The 24,885-nt window shown below is 37.1% G+C and overlaps 1 protein-coding gene across 5 annotated transcripts; it reads left to right on the forward strand.

Moving 5' to 3' along the window:
- The first annotated feature begins 1,847 nt into the window (after positions 1-1,847).
- On the forward strand, positions 1,848-24,303 carry LOC132113462 (amyloid beta precursor protein binding family B member 2-like). Of its 5 annotated transcripts, none has more exons than XM_059521226.1 (14): positions 1,848-2,845; positions 3,443-3,621; positions 5,535-5,666; positions 5,749-5,858; positions 5,935-5,995; positions 8,132-8,260; positions 8,338-8,465; positions 14,645-14,759; positions 15,159-15,234; positions 16,927-17,010; positions 19,387-19,502; positions 20,844-21,026; positions 22,685-23,500; positions 23,943-24,303. In XM_059521226.1, exons 1-13 carry the CDS (start codon positions 1,864-1,866, stop codon positions 22,838-22,840), a joined length of 2,451 nt encoding a protein of 816 aa, XP_059377209.1. In that variant the 5' UTR covers positions 1,848-1,863; the 3' UTR covers positions 22,841-23,500; positions 23,943-24,303. The 5 variants fall into 5 exon arrangements, with proteins under 5 accessions (XP_059377209.1, XP_059377211.1, XP_059377210.1 ...); XM_059521228.1 differs by having other exon boundaries at positions 20,850-21,026; XM_059521227.1 differs by having other exon boundaries at positions 16,930-17,010.
- The last annotated feature ends 582 nt before the right edge of the window (positions 24,304-24,885 follow it).

The following is a 24,885-nucleotide window of genomic DNA, read 5'->3' on the forward strand; positions in this document are numbered from 1 at the left end:
GTCAACCAACTTTTACAATGAAATACTGTTCTATATTATTAGAATGACTGACCCTTTAATTTTGTTTTGTTTTGTCCTGTTTCAGATTTTATTGCTTGTAAGATTATAATCAGGTTTTTGCATAAATTATTTTCCAAGTGTCTTATAATACATAGTGAAACTACTGAATCTTGCATTTCTGCTGGTATCTCATTTTAAATCTTATTGCATAAATGATTCAAATCAGTTATAAGAATATGCAATTATTGCAATGCTATACTATAGTAAAGTCTTATTTTTTTCTGTTGAATTTTATTTCACATTTGATTGCATATAGGATTATGATAAGTGTTTGCATAAATTATTTTCCAAAAAGTGTTTTACAATATTATGCAATACTGTACTGTACTATACTGTTGTAAACTGCATTTTCTCCAAGTGTAAAATAGTTAAAAACTGCTTAATATTTATGATTTTCTGTAAATATACACTTAATATCCAGATGCCTTCTTGAATAACTATATTTAAAAATCTTAATTGTAAAATCTTGTTAAATTTGTTATTGTTAATCTTAAATCGTAAATCTTAATGAGCTCAATAATAAAATTTTGAATACAGTATCAATGTTGCGTTCAGTCATAACATAATTTGGCTGATGCACAGAAAAACAGCCTTGCATGTGAAGACTGACACACAAGTGTGTGTGTGTGTGTGCGCGCATGTGTGTGTGTGTGGGTGTGTGTTGCATGCGGGCTGTTGTGCTGAATAATGCTGTATAATCTTCAGTGGTAATCTGCAGCAAACACAATATCCAGCCTGGTCCCTCACAGCCGTTGTTTGTGTGTGTGTGTGTATTGGTGTGGACTGGACCTGTTTGTTGGAGTTTAACATGAGACGCTGAGCTGACTGTGCAGTTCATGTAAAGGTGATCGAGTCTAAGAGTCACAAACACAGTGAAACTCAGCTAATTAATTACAGAGCAAATGTTATCACTCATTCTCATTCTCAGTCGTGTTTCATGCAAAGTCTTAAATAGAGGACTGTGGCAATGGACACAAATGTAGACGTAGATTTATTCATTCTTTAAATAAATTCTAAATTCTATGTCAATCCAGTCAGCAGCTCATAAAAATAATTAGAGCAACACAATTCAATAAAAATTATATCCAATAATATATTAAACAAATTATAAAAATCAAGCAAGTCAACAGTGTTTAGGAAAGTTACTTTTAAAAGTAATGCATTACAATATTGCATTACTCCCTTAAAAGTAACTAATTGTGCTACTTAGTTACTTTTAATGGAAAGTAATGCGTTATGTTGCTTTTGCGTGACTTTTTCTCATCTGACCTGGTCTGCTTGTTTATCTAAAGTCATTTTTGCTCATTAGTGTGGACGAATTGGATCATCGAAAGTCAGCAGCAATAAAATGGGATTAAATACATAAATACATATGTGTTATGCTTACCCCCAATACTGGAAGTCAATATAAACAATGTTGACTTGATTGCAAATGATCGCACAGATACTATTTAAACTGAACTGACATGACTTGACTTTAGTGATAATTAAAAATGCAAAAGAAAACACATCTAAGAAAAGATTGAGACATTATTGAGCTGGTGGATTTCTTTCTGAGAAACTTGAGAGGAACAGGAGAAGAGTACAAATCATTCTGTCTGGGAGAAACGATTGAGATATCAACAAGATCTCATTTGTTAGATTCTTTACTATGAGAAAGCTCTAAGATGTGATTATAGTTGTGTGCGTTTTCCTTTGATAAATATCTAAAGATCCGTTCCCAGCTCTGTTTTCAGTGAGAGGAGTTAGTGAAGGTAATTAACCGTTGTTCTCTTTCTCTTTGCAGCCGGTTAATCGTTTGCGATGATGTCACTGCAGAAGCCTCCGCTCAGACGCAGTGCATCGACTGTAGAATCAACCAATCACGGCGGCTCGCTGATGACTCCGCCCACCTCTCTCAACTTACACTCCTCCCACAACCAGCAGCTGAGCTGCAACACCATAAAGGAGGGCGTGGTCACCGTTTCCAAGGAAACGCAAGGCTCGAAGAGTCGTCAGAAATATGTGCTCACCAATATCCAAAAAGCGACAGGTTTGCGCCAAAACCCCGCCTCTTTAAACCAAAGCCACTCCTCCTTTGGCCGTAGACCCGCCCCGACGAAATCCGCCTCCTCTTCTTCTCTCTACTGCTCCTCGCTCTCCTTCTCCACCTCCAATCCCAAACTGGCCAAAAACGGCACGAACCTTCAGCTCAAAGAGGAGCAGCTGGACCTCAACAAGAACGACAGGAACCTGGCGAGGAGCAGCTGTGATTGGCTGGAGGGGAAGGACAACCAGAAGAACCCCACCATCAGGAGGAGGACCAAGAGCTTTCTAGAGTACCATCGAGAAGAGGAGGCCCCGAACAGCCCAGATAAAGACACGCTGCCCGAGGAGAAGCACCTCCTGCCCAAACTAGAGGCGCAGACGTGGGCTAAAGAGAACCACGTGGAGGCGCACCTCACCCTCCCCCAGAACCACCTGCTCCTGCTGGCCAGCGAGGAAGAGGAGGAGGAGGAGGAGAGTCCTAGAGAGACGCTGGAGGTTCACCAGCTGGACGTCTGGCCCAACAACGAGCGCATGAGCCACGTCAGAGACGGGACGGCGGAAAGCAGCGGTTCTCTGGGAAGAGTGCGACTGCAGAGGAGTCCCTTACGCCTGAAGCTGAGACGAGATGAGACGGAGGAGTCGCCCGAACCCTCGCTGAGACCCGAGAAACAGGAGGAGGAGGAGGAAGAGGAAGAGGACTCCAGCTGGACCACGCTGTCACAGGAGAGCCCCTCTGTGGAGACGCCTCAGGACACAGGTGACCAGCAGAAATATACGCTCTTCTGCATTTATTTGATCAAAATACAGTACAATTGTGAAATATTATTAGTATTCAGAATAGCTGTTTTCTGTGTGAATCTCTGTTAAAGTGTAATTTATTTCTGTGATGCACAGCTGTATTTTCAGCATCATTCCTCCAGTCTTCAGTGTCACATGATCTTCAGAAATCAGAATAATATGATGATTTACTGCTCAAGAAACATTTCTGATTATCATTAATGTTGAACACAGTTGTGCTGCACAATATTTTTGTGGAAACTGTGATACATTTTATTTTTCAGGATTCACAGATGAATAGAAAGTTCACAAGAACAGCATTTATTTAAAATAGAAAGCTTTTGTATTATTATAAATGCCTTTACTGACACTTTTGATCAGTTTAATATGTCCTTAATAACTCAATTGAATTTTCAATTTCTTTAAAACAATAATCTTTCAGACCCTAAACTTTTGAGCAGTAGTGTTTGCGTCTGAAGTCATGCACATCTTTATATGTATCTTCTGTGTAGCAGGAAGCAGTAGTTGCTATGACAACAGACAGTTTCTGAAGTGTGTGTGTGTGTGTGTGTTGTAGTTGTTTGGGAAGAGCGTCCTCTGGCGCAGGACGTGTCTCAGGAGTATCTTTGGCGTGTTTCTGCTGATTCCTCTCCACGAGATCAGCCTGTGGCTGGCGACGCCCACGCTGCCCAGGAGGCGGAGCTTTGGGTGAAGAGGGCGTGTCTTCCTGTGCCCTGCACTAAAGCACAGAGTGAGGTAGACACAGATCTTCATCTCAAACCACATAATCATAATGCATTTCCTGCTGAAACAGGATCTTAGGGCGGGAAGTATTGAATTAACAAATATTGATTTTTTTGAAGTTGGCATGAAACAGAATTTGCAATCATCTTTTCTTCCCGAATCCCGATCATGACGTATAAGTGAAACAGCTTCTCATATGAGAAGAAATTACTTTGTTCGTGAGGATTGATTGAATAGTTGTTGTTTGCTAAAACTAAAATCATGAAAAAAAAGTAATTACTTGGAATAAAATAAAAATGAACTAAAATGAAAAACTTAAATTTAAATGTCAAAATTAAATACATAAATACACACACATACATATATATATATATATATATATATACACATACTATAGAAAAAAAACAAAAATAAGAAAAGAATTGCAAACAAAATTACTTAAACTTGAACTAAAATAAAAAAAAACATGACAATTAATTCAAAATATTAATAAAATTAATTTCTTTTTTTTTACTAAATGCCTTAAATAAGGTCTATTTAACACAAACGTAAGATATTTTCATGTTTAATTCTACAACATAAAATATATAAAAAAATAAAACTAATGACATAAAAAACGAACTAAAATAAAAAAATATATATATATATTATTATTATTATTTTGTTTGCTTTCTTTCAATGTGTTTTTGGTTAAATGCATGAAATAAGTAAGGAATGTTTATCTCAAGCCCAAGATATTTTAATGTTTTATTTTATTCTAAAACATCAAATTCAGTTTATCAGTAATTTTGTAAGCCCTCGGTTATCTTGTGAAAGCTATCAGGTGTCTCCGTGGGTCTGCAGAGGTTAGCTGTGTTTATACTCGTGCTCTGGCAGATTAATATCATTGAACCTTTCCAGCTGCTCGACTGAAAGAGTTTGAAAGAGTCGTCTGGCGTTCAGTGATGACTAAACACTCTTTGAATAAACGCTCTTTGTTCTCCAGTAACAAAGTGCAATCTGCAACACAGAATCAAACAGATGCACGTGAACCTCGTCGTTTACTTGATGTTGAGAAAATGTTCATGGGCTTTATATTTGTCAACAACTCACAGTGTGTTTATGTTTAGTGGTTTTATTGCAATGCAGTTGTCATGTTTGATCTGGTTTTATACTTTTAATATTATGTCAGAATTAGTCAGCCCCAGTGTCATGATCATAAACTATTGTTAATAATCCAAAAGCTGATGGAAAAATCCTTCTGAACTTGTTTCATAATTCAAATCAGATCATATTAAAATGTTTTTATAAGGCACTTAAAAACCAGATTAAATAATAATCGTAATAATAATCATTGTAAATATAATTTAAATAATCTAAAATAATATAAACAATATTTGTAAAGAATTTTAAATAATAATTTTACATTTTTCTTAAAGTTATTTACAATAATAGAAGAAAAAAGAATACAAATAATTTTCACAAATGCAGTATGGTCATTAAAAACGTTGCAACACTGATGTTGTTATTGAACTGAACTGAATCAACATTGAACTGAATTGATCTGAATAATTGTTTTCTGTAGAGCTGCCTTATTTTATTTATATATATATATATATATATATATATATATATCATAACTGATGACTTTTGGAACACTGTTATTTTTTTGTTTGTTGCTATGAGGCTGATTGAAGCGACCCAGCTAACAAAAATATGTTCTAAGAGCGTTTTGATAATGTTCCGAGTAAGTTTTGAAAACGGAATGTTAAAAGTGACACTTTTTAAACACTCCTTAGATGAACATTTCGTTTTATCATCAAGTCAGTGTTACTTTTTGAATGTTCTCTGAAACAAGTAACATTTAAAAACAAACAGTTCAACGAACGTTTTTCAGAAGAAACACTCCAGGAATAATGTGACTTGACTTGTGTGTGTGTGTGTAGCGGCCCAGCAGTATCGTGTCGGACAGCTCTGTTGAACCCGTTCCTTCATCTGCAGCCTCTTCAGCCTCCTCTTCCTCACTGTGCTATGAGGCGATGGGACGCGCCGCCAGTCTCCTCAACAACAACCACCTGGTAAACACTCAAAATAAACACTGTGACGACTAACACAGTGCTTTATACAGAATAATCAGCAGTGCACACGTGCTCTGTACAGGACCTGACAGAGACACGCGAGTCCGGCGCAAGAGAGAGACGGGGCGAGCGACAGATGACCCGAGTGAGTTTGGGAGCTCAGGGCGGCCCGTACAGCTTCATCAACCACAGGTGAACACAAACACATCATCATCATCATCATCTTCTTCATCATCCAGCTTCACACTGACCGAGCTTTCCTCTGCAGAGCTCAAGTCCCATCAGCCCCCACAGACAGCGTCATCCCCATCAACGACCCGGACACACAGGTGCATCTGCACACACAACACTCTCAGAAGGGTTTTTACTGTCATTAATGACCAAACATCAACAATACAATGAGCATCTAGGAGAATGACCACCAAAATACTGTAGCAGTGTCACACAATGACTGAGAATTACATGAAATCACACAGATAGAAAAAAGGAGATAAAAATATAATATAAAAATAGTAATTATTATTTTTCCACACAAGGATAGAAAAAAAGGGAGATAAGATAATACAATATAATATAATAATAATAATAATAATAATTATTATTATTCAATACATTTTTTTTTCTATCTGTCCTGAAATAGTTGCTCAAATTAATTTTAACAGCATTTTCCAACAGGATAATATAATATAATAAGTAAAATAAGTAAAATAAAATATAAAAACTAAATAAATGTAATATAATATTATAAGTATAAATACATATTATTTTTATTAAATTAAAAATATATATATTTTCCCTATCTACCCTGAAATAGTTGCTCTAATTATAATATGTTAATCATAATTAAAAACTGGGATGTTTTAATAATAATAATAAAATAAAATAAATGTTCTCTGTAATTTAAGTAGGAAATCAGCTAATTTTGGGGGAAGAATTAAGTTTAGAAGCTGTCAGTCTGGATTTATGGATACAAAATTTCTTGACGATTACATAATATAACTTTTGTTATATCCTGGGCAGATATTATGGAAAGACTTGGAATAATAAATCTGTGTCCATAAACACACAGTTTTCTGTTCAAAGCACCTTGTATAAGTTACATGAGCTCTGTGGATTAAGATTTAATAACAGCGAGAGAATAAAGAGATGTGACGCCCTCTGCTGCTCTCTCTGTGTGTGTGTGTGTGTGTGTGTGTGTGTGTGTGTGTGTGCGTGAGTGTGTATGTGTGTGTGGGTGGGTGTCAGCAGTTTAAACAGTGCAGTTTAACGCAGTGCATTGTGGGAACAGAAGAATGACATCATAAAGATCAACATTAAACATCTAGTATACACGAATGTATCTGAAAAAAAACAATAATCCGATTTAGACTGAAGAGACAAATGATATGAAATGAATCCAGTTATAAATGAAAGAGTTATTCGTGTTAATTTATCAAAACGAGAAAAATCAACTTTGAGATTTCTGTTAAAGGTGTTTTATTAAAGTGTGCTGCTTTAAATGATACCAGGAAATGTTTTTACTCAGAACATTAATGGACATAATTAAATAATAAAATATTATGGAAAAATCTTAATCTTAACATTTTTTATCAAATCTCAGTTTGATAGCTAAAATTAAAACTAAAACCTTTAAAAAATCTGTTACCTGAAATTAAATGTTAATTGAAATGTAAGATCTAAAATAAAATATTTTTTATTTCAGCTAGTTTCCAAAGCAACAGTTTTCATTTTCATTTAGCTTAACCTGATGTATTAAAAAAACTAAAACTGAAATAAAAATGTCATTTAAAAACAACAAAACTAACAAAAACAGACAACCAATTTACTAAAACTTTAACTGAAATGAATATGAAAGCAGAAAATATAAACATAGAATCTAATTCAATACAATAACAAACTATAATCTGTAAATGATACAACTGGTATATGATTTTTATATCTATTTTTTATTTTGTTTGTTTGTTTGTACACATTTCATTGAATTATTGTTATTAAGACTATTTAAAGACTATTTAAATCTTATAGAGAAATATGTAAAATACTTAAGAAACATGTGTATATATATATATATATATATATATACACACACCCATTAGCTGTTATAAATTCACTGTAAACCACGGCTTCACTGGGCTTATTGCTTTTATAAACCGTTTATTCCATACACGTATTAAGGTTCCACAAAATAAAACAGAGCAAATAAAGTGTAATGATATTAATAAAAACAGTGTAAACAATGTACAGTAGCTCCTCAGAATCAGTTGTGGTTGCAACAAAGTGGTTGCCGAGCAACACACAAATGTAAACAAAGGTGTATGTTACTTTGTAGCGTTATTTAGAACAGCTTTGAATGTGGCTCAGCCAATCAGAATCAAGGAGCGGAACTCTGGGCTTTCTAAGAGTCCGGTGTGTTCTTGGTGAGACTGTGAGTCTGCTGTAGATGTGACTCTGAGCTCTCGCTGCAGGTGTTTCCGGTCCAGTATCTGGGCTGGCTGGAGGTGCAGGACGCAGATGTGAGGTCAGCGAGGAGCGGCGCAGCGGTCAGCGACTGCATCCAGCAGCTGCATCAGCGCAGAGAGACGGAGAGACGGCGGGTGAGACGCATACACAGAGACTCCCGCTCAGCCGCTCTCACTCAGAAACTCATGACTGTCTCTCTTCTCTCATTCAGACACAGATGATGCTGCTGGTCCTGCAGGACACCACGCTCACCCTCATCCACCCGGCTGACCACACCCTCCTGCACTCTCAGCCAATCAGCTGCATCCGTGTGTGGGGAGTGGGGCGGGGCTTCAGCAGGTTCGGATCTCGATTACACTGACTCTTCTAATGTTTACTGATATAAAGAGGCTTTTTTGGATGTGCATGTATTCTATGATCATTTGACATTTGGGTATTTAATGCATAAAGACAAATCATACGTGATAAAGACAGTGTGCAGGAGTGCTAGTGTGTGTAGTATACAGTAGTGTGGCATCAGTGATGAATGTCTCACACTCATTCATTGACTCAGTGTGTGAGAGAATCCAGTGACGTCCTCCGGAAGCCTAGTCTTTGTGTTGCATACAGTTTCAATGAGTCAGTGTGCACTATACACTGAATTACATAAATAAATACTAGGTCTTACAATAAAAACACAATAAAGTTACTAAAACTTAGGATGATGAAGATTTCATTAAAATTAAACTGCTGTTTTATAACATGTTGACTGTCATCGATGAAAAAGAGTTTGGCCTGTTTCATTGAGTTTGATCTGCAGCACCGGCGCTCACCAGCAGGTGCCGCTGCAGACCGAGATTCACTCTCTGTGATTTCTGTAGCAAATTAATCCTTCAACATTTCCATTTTAGTTTCACTTATAAAAATAAAGATAAAAAAATCATTAATAAAATGATAGACATTAAAATGCTAAATTAATTAATGCAAATGTAATATATATATATATATATTTTTTTTTTTGTTTACTTGGAAAAGTACTATAATAAGAGATGCAGACAGATAATGATGGAATAGAGATGATAGAGCCCATAAACCTGGTTAAGAAAGGAAAATGAAGATTGTGCATTTCTTTCCCTTCATTTGTAGAGAAACATCACACACACACACACACACACACAGTTCTATACAATATGAATGAATGTATTTCAGTGGATGAAGTCACTGCACTATATTTGGAGCACTCAGCGTTTTCTGTGTTCATGCACACGAGGTTTTGAAGCGATGAAGTCACAGCTCTATATATGGAGCAGAGAGAGTGTGTGTGTGTGTGTGTGTGTGTGTCGACTCCTCCCTCTTTTCATAGCATCTCTGTTTCACACTGATAGTAAAAACACATTCTCTTATTTCAACTTATAAGCGCTGAAGTGTCTCATTCTTTTTAATTCTCTGAAAACACAACACTTTTTTTCAAATTTGTGTTTTCTTCTGTTTCAATTGTTTGTTTTTCCCGTATTTCTTTATTTAATTTTTTTTGCCTAATTTATCTTTTTTATATTCCTCTTCATTATGGGTTTGTTTCGTCCCATCCTCTCGTTTCCACTTCCTGTGTTTCTGTTGATCGCCCAGCATCTCTTCCTCAGCAGTAGAGAGAGAGCGAGAGAGAGAGAGAGAGAGAGCGAGACAGAAAGAGAGAGGGAGTGAGAGAGCAGGCTGTCGGAGTGTGTTGGGCTCTCAGAGCGTGTGTGTGTTTGCTGAGGGAGGGTCGGATCAGAGACGGAGGGACGGTCGGGAGATCAGAGCGGGTTCAGAGAGTGTGTTTGTGCTGGATGCTGGCCGTCCTGGTGATGGGAGTAATGATGCAGAGTGCAGCTGGATGCTGATGAGTGACATCAGTGTGAGTAACACACACACACACACACACACACACTACTGCATCATACTGCTGCTGTTTCCATGCACTCGTGTGTGTGTTTGATTTACTTTGACGATCAAACTGAAGAGTCATTATTATTAGTTTTATAGAAAAGTCTATGAAATGTGCATGTTTAGGCTATATGAACATGAGTGTTTTTCTATTATGTGTTGGATGTCGTATGGTTTCAGTTTCAGCACATCAGAGTCCATGCATAATTGTGTGCAGAATTATTAAAATCAAGCAGAAATACAATAAAAATATAGAGAGGAAGAGACACTGTTTGTCTGAATGTGTAAATGTTTTATGACTTTTGCTGTTCTGCAAATATGAGCACAATACAGTCAGAGAGAGAGTGTGTGTGTGTGTGTGTGTGTGTGTCTCTGAGGGACTGTATGCAGGTGACAGATATTAATGACATGCTGAAACAATCACAATCTTTTGGGAAAGGACAGAAAGAGGCAGTGAATGATTGTGTGTGTGTGTGTGTGTGTGTGTGTGTGTGTGTGTGTGTGTGTGTGTGTGTACTTGTTTTTACTACTTGGTGAGAACCAAAAGACCGCACAAAGATAGTACAATAAGGAAAGCTTGACCAATTTAAGGACCCCACAAAGACATGATCTTTTATATAAGACTATAAAATGACTAAATAAACCTAAACCTACCTGACACAGGAAACATTCTTATAGCTTACATTTTTATTTTTATTTATTTTTTTTTTATCATTTTTAAGATGTTGCCAACTAAAGGACCCCACAAAGTAGTATAAACAAGGGTGTGTGTGTGTGTGTGTGTGAGAGAGAAATCAATGATAGTACAACCTGACAAACTAATACTGAACAGATGAAGGTTCACCATAGACAAACTGCACAATGAAGTACTAGATTTTAGACTAAACGTGCTAAACTCACTGTCACAAAACAAGGGTGTTGCTATGCAGTTACTAGGGTGGTTTAGCTGGTACCTAGTGTGAGGTGGGTGGTTTCTAGGCTGTTGTTTGTGGTTTGGGTGGTTGCTAGGGTGTTGCTGTGTCTGCTGTGGTGTCTAGGCTGTCGTTTGTGGTTTGGATGGTTGCTAGGGTGTTGCTATGTCTGCTGTGTTGTTTAGGCTGTCGTTTGTGGTTTGGGTGGTTGCTAGGGTGTTGCTGTGTCTGCTGCGGTGTCTAGGCTGTCGTTTGTGGTTTGGGTGGTTGCTAGGGTGTTGCTGTGCCTGCTGTGGTGTCTAGGCTGTCGTTTGTGGTTTGGGTGGTTGCTAGGGTGTTGCTATGTCTGCTGCGGTGTCTAGGCTGTCGTTTGTGGTTTGGGTGGTTGCTAGGGTGTTGCTATGTCTGGTGCGTTGTTTAGGCTGTCGTTTGTGGTTTGGGTGGTTGCTAGGGGTGTTGCTGTGCCTGCTGTGGTGTCTAGGCTGTCGTTTGTGGTTTGGGTGGTTGCTAGGGTGTTGCTGTGCCTGCTGTGGTGTATAGGCTGTCGTTTGTGGTTTGGGTGGTTGCTAGGGTGTTGCTATGTCTGCTGCGGTGTCTAGGCTGTCGTTTGTGGTTTGGGTGGTTGCTAGGGTGTTGCTATGTCTGGTGTGTTGTTTAGGCTGTCGTTTGTGGTTTGGGTGGTTGCTAGGGGTGTTGCTGTGCCTGCTGTGGTGTCTAGGCTGTTGTTTGTGGTTTGGGTGGTTGCTAGGGTGTTGCTGTGTCTGCTGTGGTGTATAGGCTGTCGTTTGTGGTTTGGGTGGTTGCTAGGGTGTTGCTATGTCTGCTGTGTTGTTTAGGCTGTCGTTTGTGGTTTGGGTGGTTGCTAGGGTGTTGCTGTGTCTGCTGCGGTGTCTAGGCTGTCGTTTGTGGTTTGGGTGGTTGCTAGGGTGTTGCTGTGCCTGCTGTGGTGTCTAGGCTGTCATTTGTGGTTTGGGTGGTTGCTATGTCTGCTGCGGTGTCTAGGCTGTTGTTTGTGGTTTGGGTGGTTGCTAGGGTGTTGCTGTGTCTGCTGCGGTGTCTAGGCTGTCGTTTGTGGTTTGGGTGGTTGCTAGGGTGTTGCTGTGCCTGCTGTGGTGTCTAGGCTGTCATTTGTGGTTTGGGTGGTTGCTATGTCTGCTGCGGTATCTAGGCTGTTGTTTGTGAGGGTGGTTGCTAAGGTGTTGCTATGTCTGGTGCGGTGTCTAGGCTGTCGTTTGAGGTTTGGGTGGTTGCTAGGGTGTTGCTATGTCTGGTGCGGTGTCTAGGCTGTTGTTTGTGGTTTGGGTGGTTGCTAGGGTGTTGCTGTGCCTGCTGTGGTGTCTAGGCTGTTGTTTGTGGTTTGGGTGGTTGCTAGGGTGTTGCTATGTCTGGTGCGGTGTCTAGGCTGTTGTTTGTGGGGGTGGTTGCTAAGGTGTTGCTGTGCCTGCTGTGGTGTCTAGGCTGTTGTTTGTGGTTTGGGTGGTTGCTAGGGTGTTGCTATGTCTGGTGCGGCGTCTAGGCTGTTGTTTGTGGGGGTGGTTGCTAAGGTGTTGCTATGTCTGGTGCGGTGTCTAGGCTGTCGTTTGAGGTTTGGGTGGTTGCTATGTCTGGTGCGGTGTCTAGGCTGTCATTTGTGGTTTGGGTGGTTGCTAGGGTGTTGCAGATGGTTAATATGCAGAAAAGAGTGTTTCTCCTTCAGTGTGCAATTGTAAATGCTTAATTAATTAATTTAGTTTCCCTGTTTTAATGCTTTAATTATTCAGGTTTGGAGCACACACACAGCTCTTACACACTCAGTGATAGAGGTTTCAGCACAGCACTAGTGAGAGTGAGCATTGACTCATCTACCGGCACTCATTAGTTTAATATAGGAATGCCAGAAGTCAATGCAGGGTCTCATACAGACAGCTTGATAAACATGTGTAATGTTCTCGTTATAAACAGTGCTTTCATTAGTATTTGACAGTGTGAGTTGAAAGTATAATATAGTTCATCATTACCCTCACAGAGTCCCTTCAGTTTCTGTGTCTTTTAGAATCCTTTAAATTTTGTGTGTGTGTTGTGTGTGTGTGTGTAGACAGACAGAATGGGTTCGTCGCTAGGGCTCTGAGACTTCTGATAAACACACACACACTCCTGTGATTTGGTGTGTCAGCTGAAGTCTCTTCATGTGCAGGTAGCGAGTGGAGACAGACAGAGAGTGTGTCAGTATGTTGTGTAGTTTTTTACATGAACTTCAGTTCATGTGGTTTATAGGGAATTCAGGTTTCAGACACATGAAAGCCACATTCAGACTCAAATTTAAATAAACTTGTGAACCCATGATCATCATCATCCTCCATCAGCCTTCTACTACAAATATGGACTCTGACAATTTAACTGCATTGCTTCAGGTTTTTGTAGTTAGTTAGGACTAAAACACACACACACACATACATATATATATATATACACACACCCAAACCAGCCACTAAGGCTGCACAATTATTCAGAATAAAACCAAAATGAATTTAGTTAAATTGATGTACTAAAATGACACTCTTTTGGAGCAGCATGATATAATAGAGACGTTTAATCAGCAGAAGAGTGTTTTTGTGTATTTTGTCAGGGTTTGCTCAGATCGAGCTGCTCTGGATGTCAGAAATAGTTTGAGTGTGTTGAATCGAGGGTTGCTGGCGGTCGCCGCTGTACTCTGAATGTCACGAGTGACACTGAAACATGGCCACAAAACCATTAACCTTTACATTCACAACACACAGCTCTAGATATTCATCCAGCTGACTCTTTCTCTCAGGCCTGTGTCTGATGGATGGTTCTCTGCTGGTGTCTCATTAGCTGCTGTCCTGTTCTAATGCCTAACACAGTCACGCTGCTAATGCTCTTCAATCTGAACACTATTTATATTCATTTGTGAACGTTTGATGAATCACATGATGAATCTGTGTGACGATCCTGTGATTTAATTATTTACATGGGCTTTTTTTTTTTTTTCCTCATCTGAACCTCTTTCAGGCAAAATATGTACTTGAAGCCCCCCTGAGATCAAGTTAATATTTCAATATTTAATAATATTTAATATTTTTCTTTTAAACTTGTTCACGGGTCTGTGATGTTGGGTAACGGTCATGACATGCATGATTTTTTTATTTTAATTAATTATTTTAATTGTAATTTTTTTTTTTTTTATTGATTTGTAATAAGGACTTTATTTAATTTTTTTGATGTTCTTGTTTTAATTTTAAATGTTGCATTTTTTTTATTTAATTGCTTTGTATTGAGATTTTTATTTTGATTGTTTTTACATTTAATTCTACTTTGATTTGATTTTAAGCAAGCATTTTTTATTTCTTTATTTTTATATTGTTTGAATTTAAAAAGTAAAAATTAGCATTTTTTGCCTGCTCAATTTGTGTAAATCTGCTCGAAAATTTTGATTTTCGTAAATGGTGTAATTTTCAGTATAAAGCGAAAAAAGTGAAAATTAAAAGTATTTCCTACAAATCTTCCATCCTTAAACTCACTCAGGATTATTAACTTAATAATTATTAACTTGAGTTTATAATTATAAACAATAGAAGGAAACTCTAGCGCCCTCTTGAGTCCTGTGACAGTAACACACTTTAATGGCTGTGTTTCTTGTTTTAAACCCGATTATTGATTCTTACTTTACAAACTTAAACACAGAGTGTCTCTCTCGTTCTGTTTCAGGGATTTTGCGTATGTGGCCTGTGACAAGAACTCGCGTGTGTTGAAATGCCACGTGTTTCAATGTGACAGTCCTGCAGAAAGCGTCGCCAGCAGCCTGAAGCAGATCTGCTCGAAGGTGAGGAGCTAGAATCCAGAAATAATCCACACAAATTCAAAGCATGTCGCTTTCATACTGACAAACTGAATCACTAGTCAGATATTTATTATCATGCTCATTAATAATTAATGAGGATAGAGCCTCAGCAACCAATCATCTGTCCAGTTTGACCTGAAGCCTTTTCTGTCATTCTGTGGAAAAATAAATGTGTCGTCTTGGGAAAATATCTGTGTTTACAGTATATCTTTGTGTCGTGGGTTGTGTTATGCGTCGTCCATCCTCACGTGAAGCTGCTCGCTCAGCACGTCCATCCACAGGTTTTGATTAACATTGAGCTCAGATTTAGATTAATGACCCGCAGGAGCAGAGAGACTGACAGGAGGCTGTTTTCTTCAGTCGTGTTGTCTGTTTTCTCAGATTATGGCTGAACGCAGGAGCATGGGTCCCGTCGCAGGCTCCTCGTCTCAGTTCAGCTCAGATGTTCCTCTGAGAGGTGAGAGCTTCACACACACAGGCAATGATGTTCAGTCACATGACCAATCAAATCTGGACATTTGATGATTGTGAGGGACCTTTTTGACTCCAAGGCGCTGTTTGAAGGCCTTTTGTAATACAAAAGTTCATTTCAAACTAAAGTAATTGAATCATTTCTTTTTCAAACTTTTGCTTTTAAAAACAAAGCATTGTCCATATAAAATAAATCAAATTATTAAAATAATTGAATTCCAGAATTTTAACTTGAATGTTCTTTTTGGATTTGGTCTTTTTATTGCCAGTGATTACAGGTTTTTATTTGTAATTTATTTCATAATGAATTTTTTAGAACTATTGCAGTGTTTATTTCAAGCTTTGTTTACAAAATAATTAGAAATAATTAAATTTCATGATTTCAGAAGTTTAACTGAATGTTCTTCAGGGTTTACACTTTGTTTTTATTTCTAGTCTTTTGTGAGAACAGGGTTCCTTTTTTATAAATAGCTATTTCTTTATATTTAGCCTTTTTGCAATTTCTACCTTTTTTTCTGTAATAAAAAACTGCGTGTTTTCAAACTTTTTTAGAATCACTTTATTACATTCCATATTAGCAGAACTTTCAAAGTCTTTTTCTCATTTTTGTGATTACTTTTATTTTATACATTTTAGAGCTTGGCATAACATTAAAAAACCTTCCATGTCCTTAAAAACTTTGACTATTAATTTCCATTTCTAGAATTCACTTTTAAAATTGCCTCAGAAATCTCTTTTTTTTTATATAAATTAATGTTTAGGCACGATCAACATTCTACTTAATTGAATCAATTTAGTAAGCATAGTCTGTTTGAAAAAAGGCTAAAATAAGTCAATTTAATCAGTGAGTCCAAATTGTTGAGTGCTATTTTTTAATGAACAAAACACACAGATGGCCTGAAATAAAATTGAAATGAGCCAAGCATGAAAATGATGCAAATCACAATGATCTCAAACTTTTTTTTTTGCACCAAAATGGTTAGTTTATTTCAATGAAAATTAATTTTTAATTTAAGAACTTAACGTGCATCTAAAGTGCTGCTCACATGACCCAAATACTTGTATTTCATTGGCCCATGATGTTTTTGCTCCGTAAACACAGCGATGCATTGTTTCGTTGCAGCTAAAACACAAATAAAAATAGACCTACTGTATAAGCTGTTCTTTAAGGCATATTCAGCTGTTTCGATGTGAATATATTTTGTGTGTATGTGTGTGTTTGGAGGATTGTAAATTCATGCTCCAGCAGTATGAGTCCGTAAATAAAGTGATGGTCCGTCAGCACACGCTTACGCTTTATTTCATTCCTGCTGTAAATTCCAGCAATGATCAGTGGGATAATGAAAGCTGCATTTCTGACCCATTAAAATGCAATTAAATCACCCATGTTACACAGAATCACTGCTGCTGCTGCAATTACATCCGTCTCATCTCTATCGCAGCTTACAGCTGCTTCAAATATGGCTTGTCCGCTAGCTGTTTTATAATGCAATATGCACAGCACAGGATTTCTAGGCTCCTGAGGGATGCTTTGCTCTGTTTTCATCATGCCAGAGGTTCCCGCTCTGTGCAAATGCATTCAGAGCGTAGATTACAGTACCTCACCGGTGCATGGTCTGATGAGTGAAGTCTTCTGCGTGATGTTCAGCTCGTGTTTCTCATCTGTGTGTTTCTTCAGTAGAGTTTCCAACTCCAAAGACTGACCTACAACACAGTTTCCATGTGCTTTACCTGGGAATGACATCAGTAGTGCGACCTATAGGTAAAACACACACATTACACTCACTTCATTTGAACAAAAACCAAGGGCATCCTCATTAAATAAACTGTTATTAAACTAAACTGATTCAAAATGAGCTGAATAATGACACTATTGTCTTCTGTAGAGCTGCTTTACAGCTGAAATTAATCTAGTTTCATGAGTGATTTATGAGCTCCATTATTTTTTTGTTTATCAATGTGAAGCTGCTTTGAAACAAACTGTATTGCCTAAAGCACTACAGAAATAAGTGGAACTACATAAGAAAAAATGCATTACAATAAGCTTGAGATGCCGGTTAATCAAATATTATATTACTGAAATGTGTTTCTCACAGCTGAGATCCAAAACAAGCCAGATTTTCTTTATTATTTTTAGACTGTGATAATCAAATTAAGACACAGTGACTTTTCTTTGACGTGACATTCAGCCAAGTATGGTGACCCATAGTCAGAATTCATGCTCTGCATTTAACCCATCCGAAATGCACACACACAGAGCAGTGAACACACACACACACACACACACTGTGAGCACACACCTGGAGCAGTGGGCAGCCATTTATGCTGCGGCACCCGGGGAGCAGTTGGGGGTTCAATGCCTTGCTCAAGGGCACCTAAGTCGTGGTATTGAAGGTGGAGAGAGAACTGAACATGCACTCCCCCCCACCCACAATTCCTGCCGGCCCAAAACTCGAACTCACAACCCTTTGATTGCGAGTCAAACTCTCTAACCATTAGGCCACGACTCCCCCACTTTGCATGATTCAAAAGAAAAATCTCAGTTTTGAGTAAACTTCGAGTCTTAAATTACACAAATTCACATGTATTGCATATTTTCCTGTATGTCAAGCTACAATAAGGGTTTTCTGTGTTTTTATTATTTTATTTTATTTTTTTACCTGACTTAAGTGTCTTTTGAAGTGTTGATTTTGGCAAATTGCATGGAAAACCAATGGGCGAGTCAATATGAGTCCAACTAAAAAGTTGTAAGAAATTTTTTTACAGCCTTTCCAAAACACATCTATGTTTTGAAATTTTGCATGTACATTCTTGACCTTAAATGAGAAATATTCTCTAAATTTTAAAAAGAAATAAATACATTAACCAGTATTTTAAGCAATTCAAATATCGAGCGTGGATCAAATTGACCCCAACACAAAAGTCATAAAACAATTTGTGCAGCCTTTCCGAAACACATCTGTGTGTGGAAACTTTACACGCACATTCATGACCCTAAATGAAAACTATTTACCAAATTTTAAGATAATGAAATTATAAATAAATACTTTAACCAGTATTTTGACCAGTTTGAATATCGAGTGTGGGTCAGATTGACCCCAACACAAAAGTCCTAAGAAACTTTGTGCAGCCTTTCCAAAACACATCTATGTTTTGAAATTTTGCATGTACATTCTTGACCTTAAATAAGAAATATACACCAAATTTTAAAAAGAAATAAATACATTAACCAGTATTTTAAGCTATTCGAATATCGAGTGTGGATCAAATGGACACCAACACAAGTCGTAAAACAATTTGTGCAGCCTTTTCAAAACACATCTATGTTTTGAAATTTTGCATGTACATTCTTGACTTTAAATGAGAAATATTCATCAATTTTTAAAAAGAAATAAATACTTTAATCAGTATTTTAAGCAGTTTGAATATCAAATGTGGGTCAAATTGACCCCAACACAAAAGTCCTTAGAAACTTTGTACCGCCGTTTCAAAACACATCTATGTTTTGAAATTCTCCATGTACATTTTTACCCTTAAATTAGAAATCTTCACCAAATTTAAAAAATAAATGAATACTTTAACCAGTATTTTGACCAGTTTGAATATCGAGTGTGGGTCAGATTGACTCCAACACAAAAGTCCTAAGAAACTTTGTGCAGCCTTTCCAAAACACATCTATGTTCTGAAATTCTCCATGCACATTTTTAACCTTAAATGAGAAATATTCACCAAGTTTGAAAAAGAAAATAAATACTTTAACTAGTATTTCAAGCAGTTTGAAAAGTGTGGATCAGATTGACCCCAACACATTGCGAGAGAGCATCACGTCACTTCTGAGACGAGTCTTTTGCACACAATGTAATGATTTACATTTGTATGATGCCTGTATTAAGCGTATTCAGATCAGTCAAGTCAAATTTATTCGTAAAGTGCTTTTCACAATATGCATTGTTTCAAAGCAGCTTGACAAATTAATCAGTCACTCTTGTGCTTCATCTCTGTTTGGATGCTGACAGTCAGACAGATCACTAGGTTTTGGAAGCAAACTCATTTCTACACTATTCTTTATTTGAACCTTTATTTATCCTTCTGTGTAACTGTAAGGAACTAATGTTTTGTCTCAAATGATGTGTTTCAGGAATGGATATGATAAATGGAGCAATAGACAGTCTGATGTCCTCCGCAGGGAAAGAGGACTGGACCCCCGTCCTGCTCAATGTTGCTGACGCCACAATTACTGTCGTCAAAGAAAAGGTGACGCTTTACATTCCTGTGACAAGTTCTACATTTCCTTCTGCCCTGAAACAGTTTGTGCATCAGACACTGTACATTTCACAGAAACCTCAAACTTCCCACTCAGGTGTACACATTCATCAGATTCACATTTTTGTTAAAAATGTAAGTTAACAGCAAATACACATTCATTTCCATCTCCGCATAGACAAACATTTACAAGCTAATCCTTGGATTTTGTCTGACTGTCATGAAATTTAGTCTAAAAGAAATGTAATTTTCATTGGATACTGATTTAGACATTTCTTACATATACATTCGTAATACTGTTTAACACATTAACCAAATACTTCATGCAAGTGTTTATAAAAAAAAATTTAAATAAAGAAATGAAACTGTGTTCACTTGAGAAACCTTGCATTTGTTCACAAAAAGCACTGAAATATTGTTTTGTGAAAACATTTTGTAAACTAACAAAAATTTTCTTAAGGGAATGTTACATCTTAGTGAGTGAATGCAAAAAAAGGTTTAAATACATTTTACAATTCCATTCTTAAATACAATTTAAGTCATTTAATATATTCGTGTAAGTGCTTTAAGGGGAGGAAAACACTATGCTTTTTGTGAACAAATGTAAAGTTCCTTAAGCGTACATTGTTTCGTGAGTGAACGCAAAGTTTCTCGAAAACTAAAAACTCTGAGAACATTTGAGCAAACACAAAGTCTGAGAGTGAACGCAGATTGTTTGTAAGTGAATGCTAAAGTTTTGTGACCTAATAGTTTGTTAAAGGAATGAAAAACTTTTGTGAGTCAAAATAAAAGAAAGTTTCTTAAATCAAGCTTTTTGTGAGCAAACGAGTTGTTTAAAACTTGAGGGAAAAGCAAAAAACATGTGCTTCACTTTTTCTGTATTTTATGGAGCCTATAAAAAGAAATGCAATTGGGAAAAAAAGAGATGGGGAAAGATTATATTTTAATGCTTTTTATCATGAAATGTCCTCTAGAGACAAAAATGTGTTCAGTTTTTTTTTTTTGCAGATATAAACTAATGCAATTTGATATTCAATTGATATCCAAAAAAATTTGATTTATTCACTTACATATGTGCCAAGTTTGGCCCTTAATGTCTAGTTCTCATGTATATTTTGTGTTTAAAATGTCCAAATGACACAAAACTTGGTACATATGGACACCAGGAAAATCTGAGGACAAATACACTTCACAGAAGTCAAAACTGTGTCTCTCATGCTCTTTTTTCTGCTTTGATCCTGATGAAACATTCACAGGCCTCTGAAAGTAATTCAGAGCTGGTGGCATCAGATAGACAGGTTTATTGCTATCATTTCTCTTCTGTTCGGACAGGAAGAGGAAGAGGAAGTCATAGTGGAGTGTCGCGTTCGCTTCCTGTCTTTCATGGGCGTGGGACGTGATGTCCATACGTTTGCCTTCATCATGGACACGGGAAACCAGCACTTCCAGTGTCACGTGTTCTGGTGTGAACCCAACGCGGGAAGCGTGTCTGAGGCCGTGCAGTCAGCCTGTGTGGTGAGTGATAAACACACGTCACATGGAAATCACGAGGTAAAATATTGAGAAGGAACACTTGAGCGAATTAAAAGTTGTGGCTTAACACAAAATTTACTAAAGTTTCTCAAGTAAACCCAAAACTGATTTAGATACAGCTGCATTTTTAATTTGACACAGACTGAATATTTTATGCAAGTGTTTTAACATAAAGAAATACAGCTTTATGATAACAAAAAAAACTATTTTAATGCCAACACAAGGTTCCCACAGCGCACGCAAATGTTGAGAGCAAACACACACAAAAAAAGCTAAAGTTTTTTGAGCAAATGCCAACATTGAGTTTTTGGAGAAAACAACGTGTTGTGAGAAAACAATCATTGCATGAGCTAACAAAGCATTTGTAAACACATAAAAATGTTCTTGCATAAATATTTTGCGAGTGAATGCAACAGTTTGAGAGCAAACAAAAAAAGTGAATGAATGCAGTCGTTTTGAAAACACAATCTAACAAAAGTTTTGTGAGTAAAACTCAAAGTTTGAGGGAATGCATGTGTTTTGATAGCAAACAACTTTTTCGAGGGTGACCAAAAATTGAGATTGACCCAAACATTTTTGTGAGCGAACAAAAACAGTTTGTGAGCTTACAAACGTTTAAACTAATACAACAGTTTGAGAATTAATGCAGAAGTTTTTCATACAAACTATTTCTTTAGGGAACGGAAAAGTTTGCAGGTGAACAAAGTTTCTTGAATGAATGCAAACACTGTGAGAAACATTGAGATCAAACTCAAAGTTTGAGGGAACGCATGTGTTTTGATAGCAAACACAAAGTTTCTCGAATGTTAAAATTGAGACTGAATGCAAAGTTTCTCAGTGGAACATTTTGTGAGCTTAGAAAAGTTTTCTGAATTAACAGGTTTTTGATTGAACTCAGTCTAACAGAATTTTTGGCGAATGCAGAACTTTAGAGAATGCAATCATTTTGAGTTTAAGGTTTTGAGAGCAAATACAAAATATTTGTGGATGAACAACTTCTTGAGCAAAAGCATACCAAAAAAGATTTTAGAGAACACAAAAATTGAGACAGAACGCAAAGGTAACATTGTGTGAATAGTTTGAGCGAATGCAAGCATGTTAGCTAACAAACGTTTTGCGAGCGAACAAAGTTCGAGGCACTGCACTTGTTTTGAGAGCAAACTAAAAGTTTAGAAAACAAAAGCAATCAAGTTAGCTAACAAATGTTTATTTGAGTGGTTTTAAAGTTAGAAAGAATGCATGAGTCCGGAGAGTAAACGCAAACATTTTGTGCAAACAAGATTTCAAAAATATAGTTAATGCAAACTTACATTTTTTTAACTCAATGTTTGCGTTTGCTTTAGACATTTTGCATTGACAGAAACGTTTGTTAGCTCACACAATGTTTGTGTTTGAGAAACTTTGCGATAGCTCACAAAAATTGTTGGCTTACATTGCATTCACTCATTCAGCTTTTTGTTCACACAACTTACGTTCACTCATAAAATGTTTAATTCAAAATAAGTTTTTATTAGTTTTGAATGACCAGTTTATTTTCTGGTGTGAGCGACAGCATGCCACAGATTCTGTACTTAGTGTTAAGTTGTAGAGTGAAGTGTATAGTACATCATTTATGGGTTAAATCTGTGTTTTTTGTCTAGTTGCGGTATCAGAAGTGTCTGGGGAAGTCTGGCTCCTTGACTCCGCCCCCTTCCGACTCCGTCACCCGCCGCGTAACGTCCAGCGTCAAACGCGGCGTCCAATCAATTATAGACACTCTGAAAAAGAAGCCCGCCCCCGAGGTTCCCCACCAATGACGGAACAGAATGGCTGTGATGGACAGCAGGGGTGTGTGTGTGTATTTACTGATGCAAACGAGAAGAGAAACAGTCCAACCATGACAAAGAAAAAGACGAGCAAGACAAATGAGAGGATGTCGTCGACGTGTAACTGCGCTGAATGAAGCATGCGTCTGCCTTACACGAACACATTCTCACTCAAGTATTTCGAGGGCATCAGTGTTCATGTCACGCTCAGATCAATGCAAGTCTTCATTCAAGCCACCGTGTGTTTCATTTCAAATCACCCGATCATTCACACACACAGGAAATTGGATCCTTTGAACGTTTTTCTCGTTCCCCAAGAAATTTTGAGTGATTTTTTTTTTTTTTTTGCCGTTGCAATGTGTGTAAAATGTCAGAGACTTAAAGAGACTATCTTCATATCATGATGTTCAGTGGGAATATTGTAATACATCAGAGTTTGTCTGTAACATCTGCTCAGTCTGATTCTGTAATGAAGAGCCAAATGGGGATTTTCTGATCACACACACACACACACACACACACACACACACACAAAACACACACACACACTGAGATACTCATTTAGTTAAAAACTAAGCCCTGAAAGAATCCCTGCGCAAGTACACAAACACAGACGCAAATGTGTTCTGCTTTTGTACAAACTACTCAGATGTCCAACTAAAGATAAATAGGAGTCTGTGCTCTATATCTCCAGTAATGAGATGAGATGTAAATGATCCGCACATATAACACAGTGATTGAGAGCTGAAGAAATCAAGGCTCCTCAGAAGATGTGAGATGTTCTGGAGGCTTGTGAAGATCATTCCTCCGCTGAGGAACAGTGAAAGTAAAGCTTCTGGAAACAAACGCTCCTCAAAAGATCCTGAGGATCAGATTTGAGACTCTAAAACATGATTGATGGAGAATCAAGTAAAGCTGAGCTGCTTCAGTCCAGGAAGAGTTCATCTGGAGATATTACTGACCTTATTCTCACCTTTACTTGATCAGAAAACACGTGAAGCATGCATCTCAAATGTTAAAATAAAATCCCTTGCTTATTTTTTCATTAAGTAATTCACATGTGAAAGTAAAGTAGGATGCAAACCCTCTTGAGTCAAACCTTACAAAGCATCATACTCTTAAAGCCGTTTCTCCACCAAGACTCCTTGAGAAACTGTAGAGGACGCTGATTTACATTAACGCCCGCCGTGCTGAAGATGCGAAACGTTCTTGCATTGCATTATGAATAGTGGAACGCAGTGATGCATGAACTGAACTTGCTTTGCTAAGAGATTTTGTGTACTTGCGTTGATCATTTCAGGCTTTCACATACATGAGGAGCAGAAGCTGCAGATGTCAACACAGGAATGTTATTTCTCACAAAGTGGTATTTAAACCAGATCCACCACTAAGACACTAATTTTTACACCATATTAATGTACCATGTTGTGGAAATAAATTACATCAAAACAAAAGTGTCTCTCCATGTTTTATTTGCACGTAAACTCAAGTGACATTTGAAAATATTTACATGTTTTGATGGCAGTGACACTCAAGTTCAGTAATAATGAGTTATTTGGGCTCTTGTAGCTTAAATAATAAGAGTGTAATGCTTACTAATGAGTGTGTGTCAGAACCACAGCTGCAGATATTTCTAACAATATTTAAGAGCTATACACACACACACACACACACACACACCTTTCTACCTCAAACTATTTCAGTGGGAAATCATACATCAAAACAAGGAACAATAATGAAAACAGCGATGTTTGTTTATGTCTCAAGTAATTAAAAATAGAATTAAAAGGCCAAAAGTTATACATGATAATAAAAAAAATTTGAAAAATGTTAAAATAAAAGTGTTCAAATAAAAAAAATAAAATGCTGCATATTTATATAATAAAAATTGACAAATGCATAAAATATCTAAAACGGTGAATCAGTTGAACTGTGGGTAAATGCTTCCTAAAATACTATTGTACTTTATTTTATTTTTAGAAGTACAGTAATAAAAAAGTGAAATAATAGTAACATTTAAAATATGTTTTATTTGT

This window comes from Carassius carassius, chromosome 33 (assembly GCF_963082965.1).
Source record: "Carassius carassius chromosome 33, fCarCar2.1, whole genome shotgun sequence".
Taxonomy (NCBI): Eukaryota; Metazoa; Chordata; class Actinopteri; order Cypriniformes; family Cyprinidae; genus Carassius; species Carassius carassius.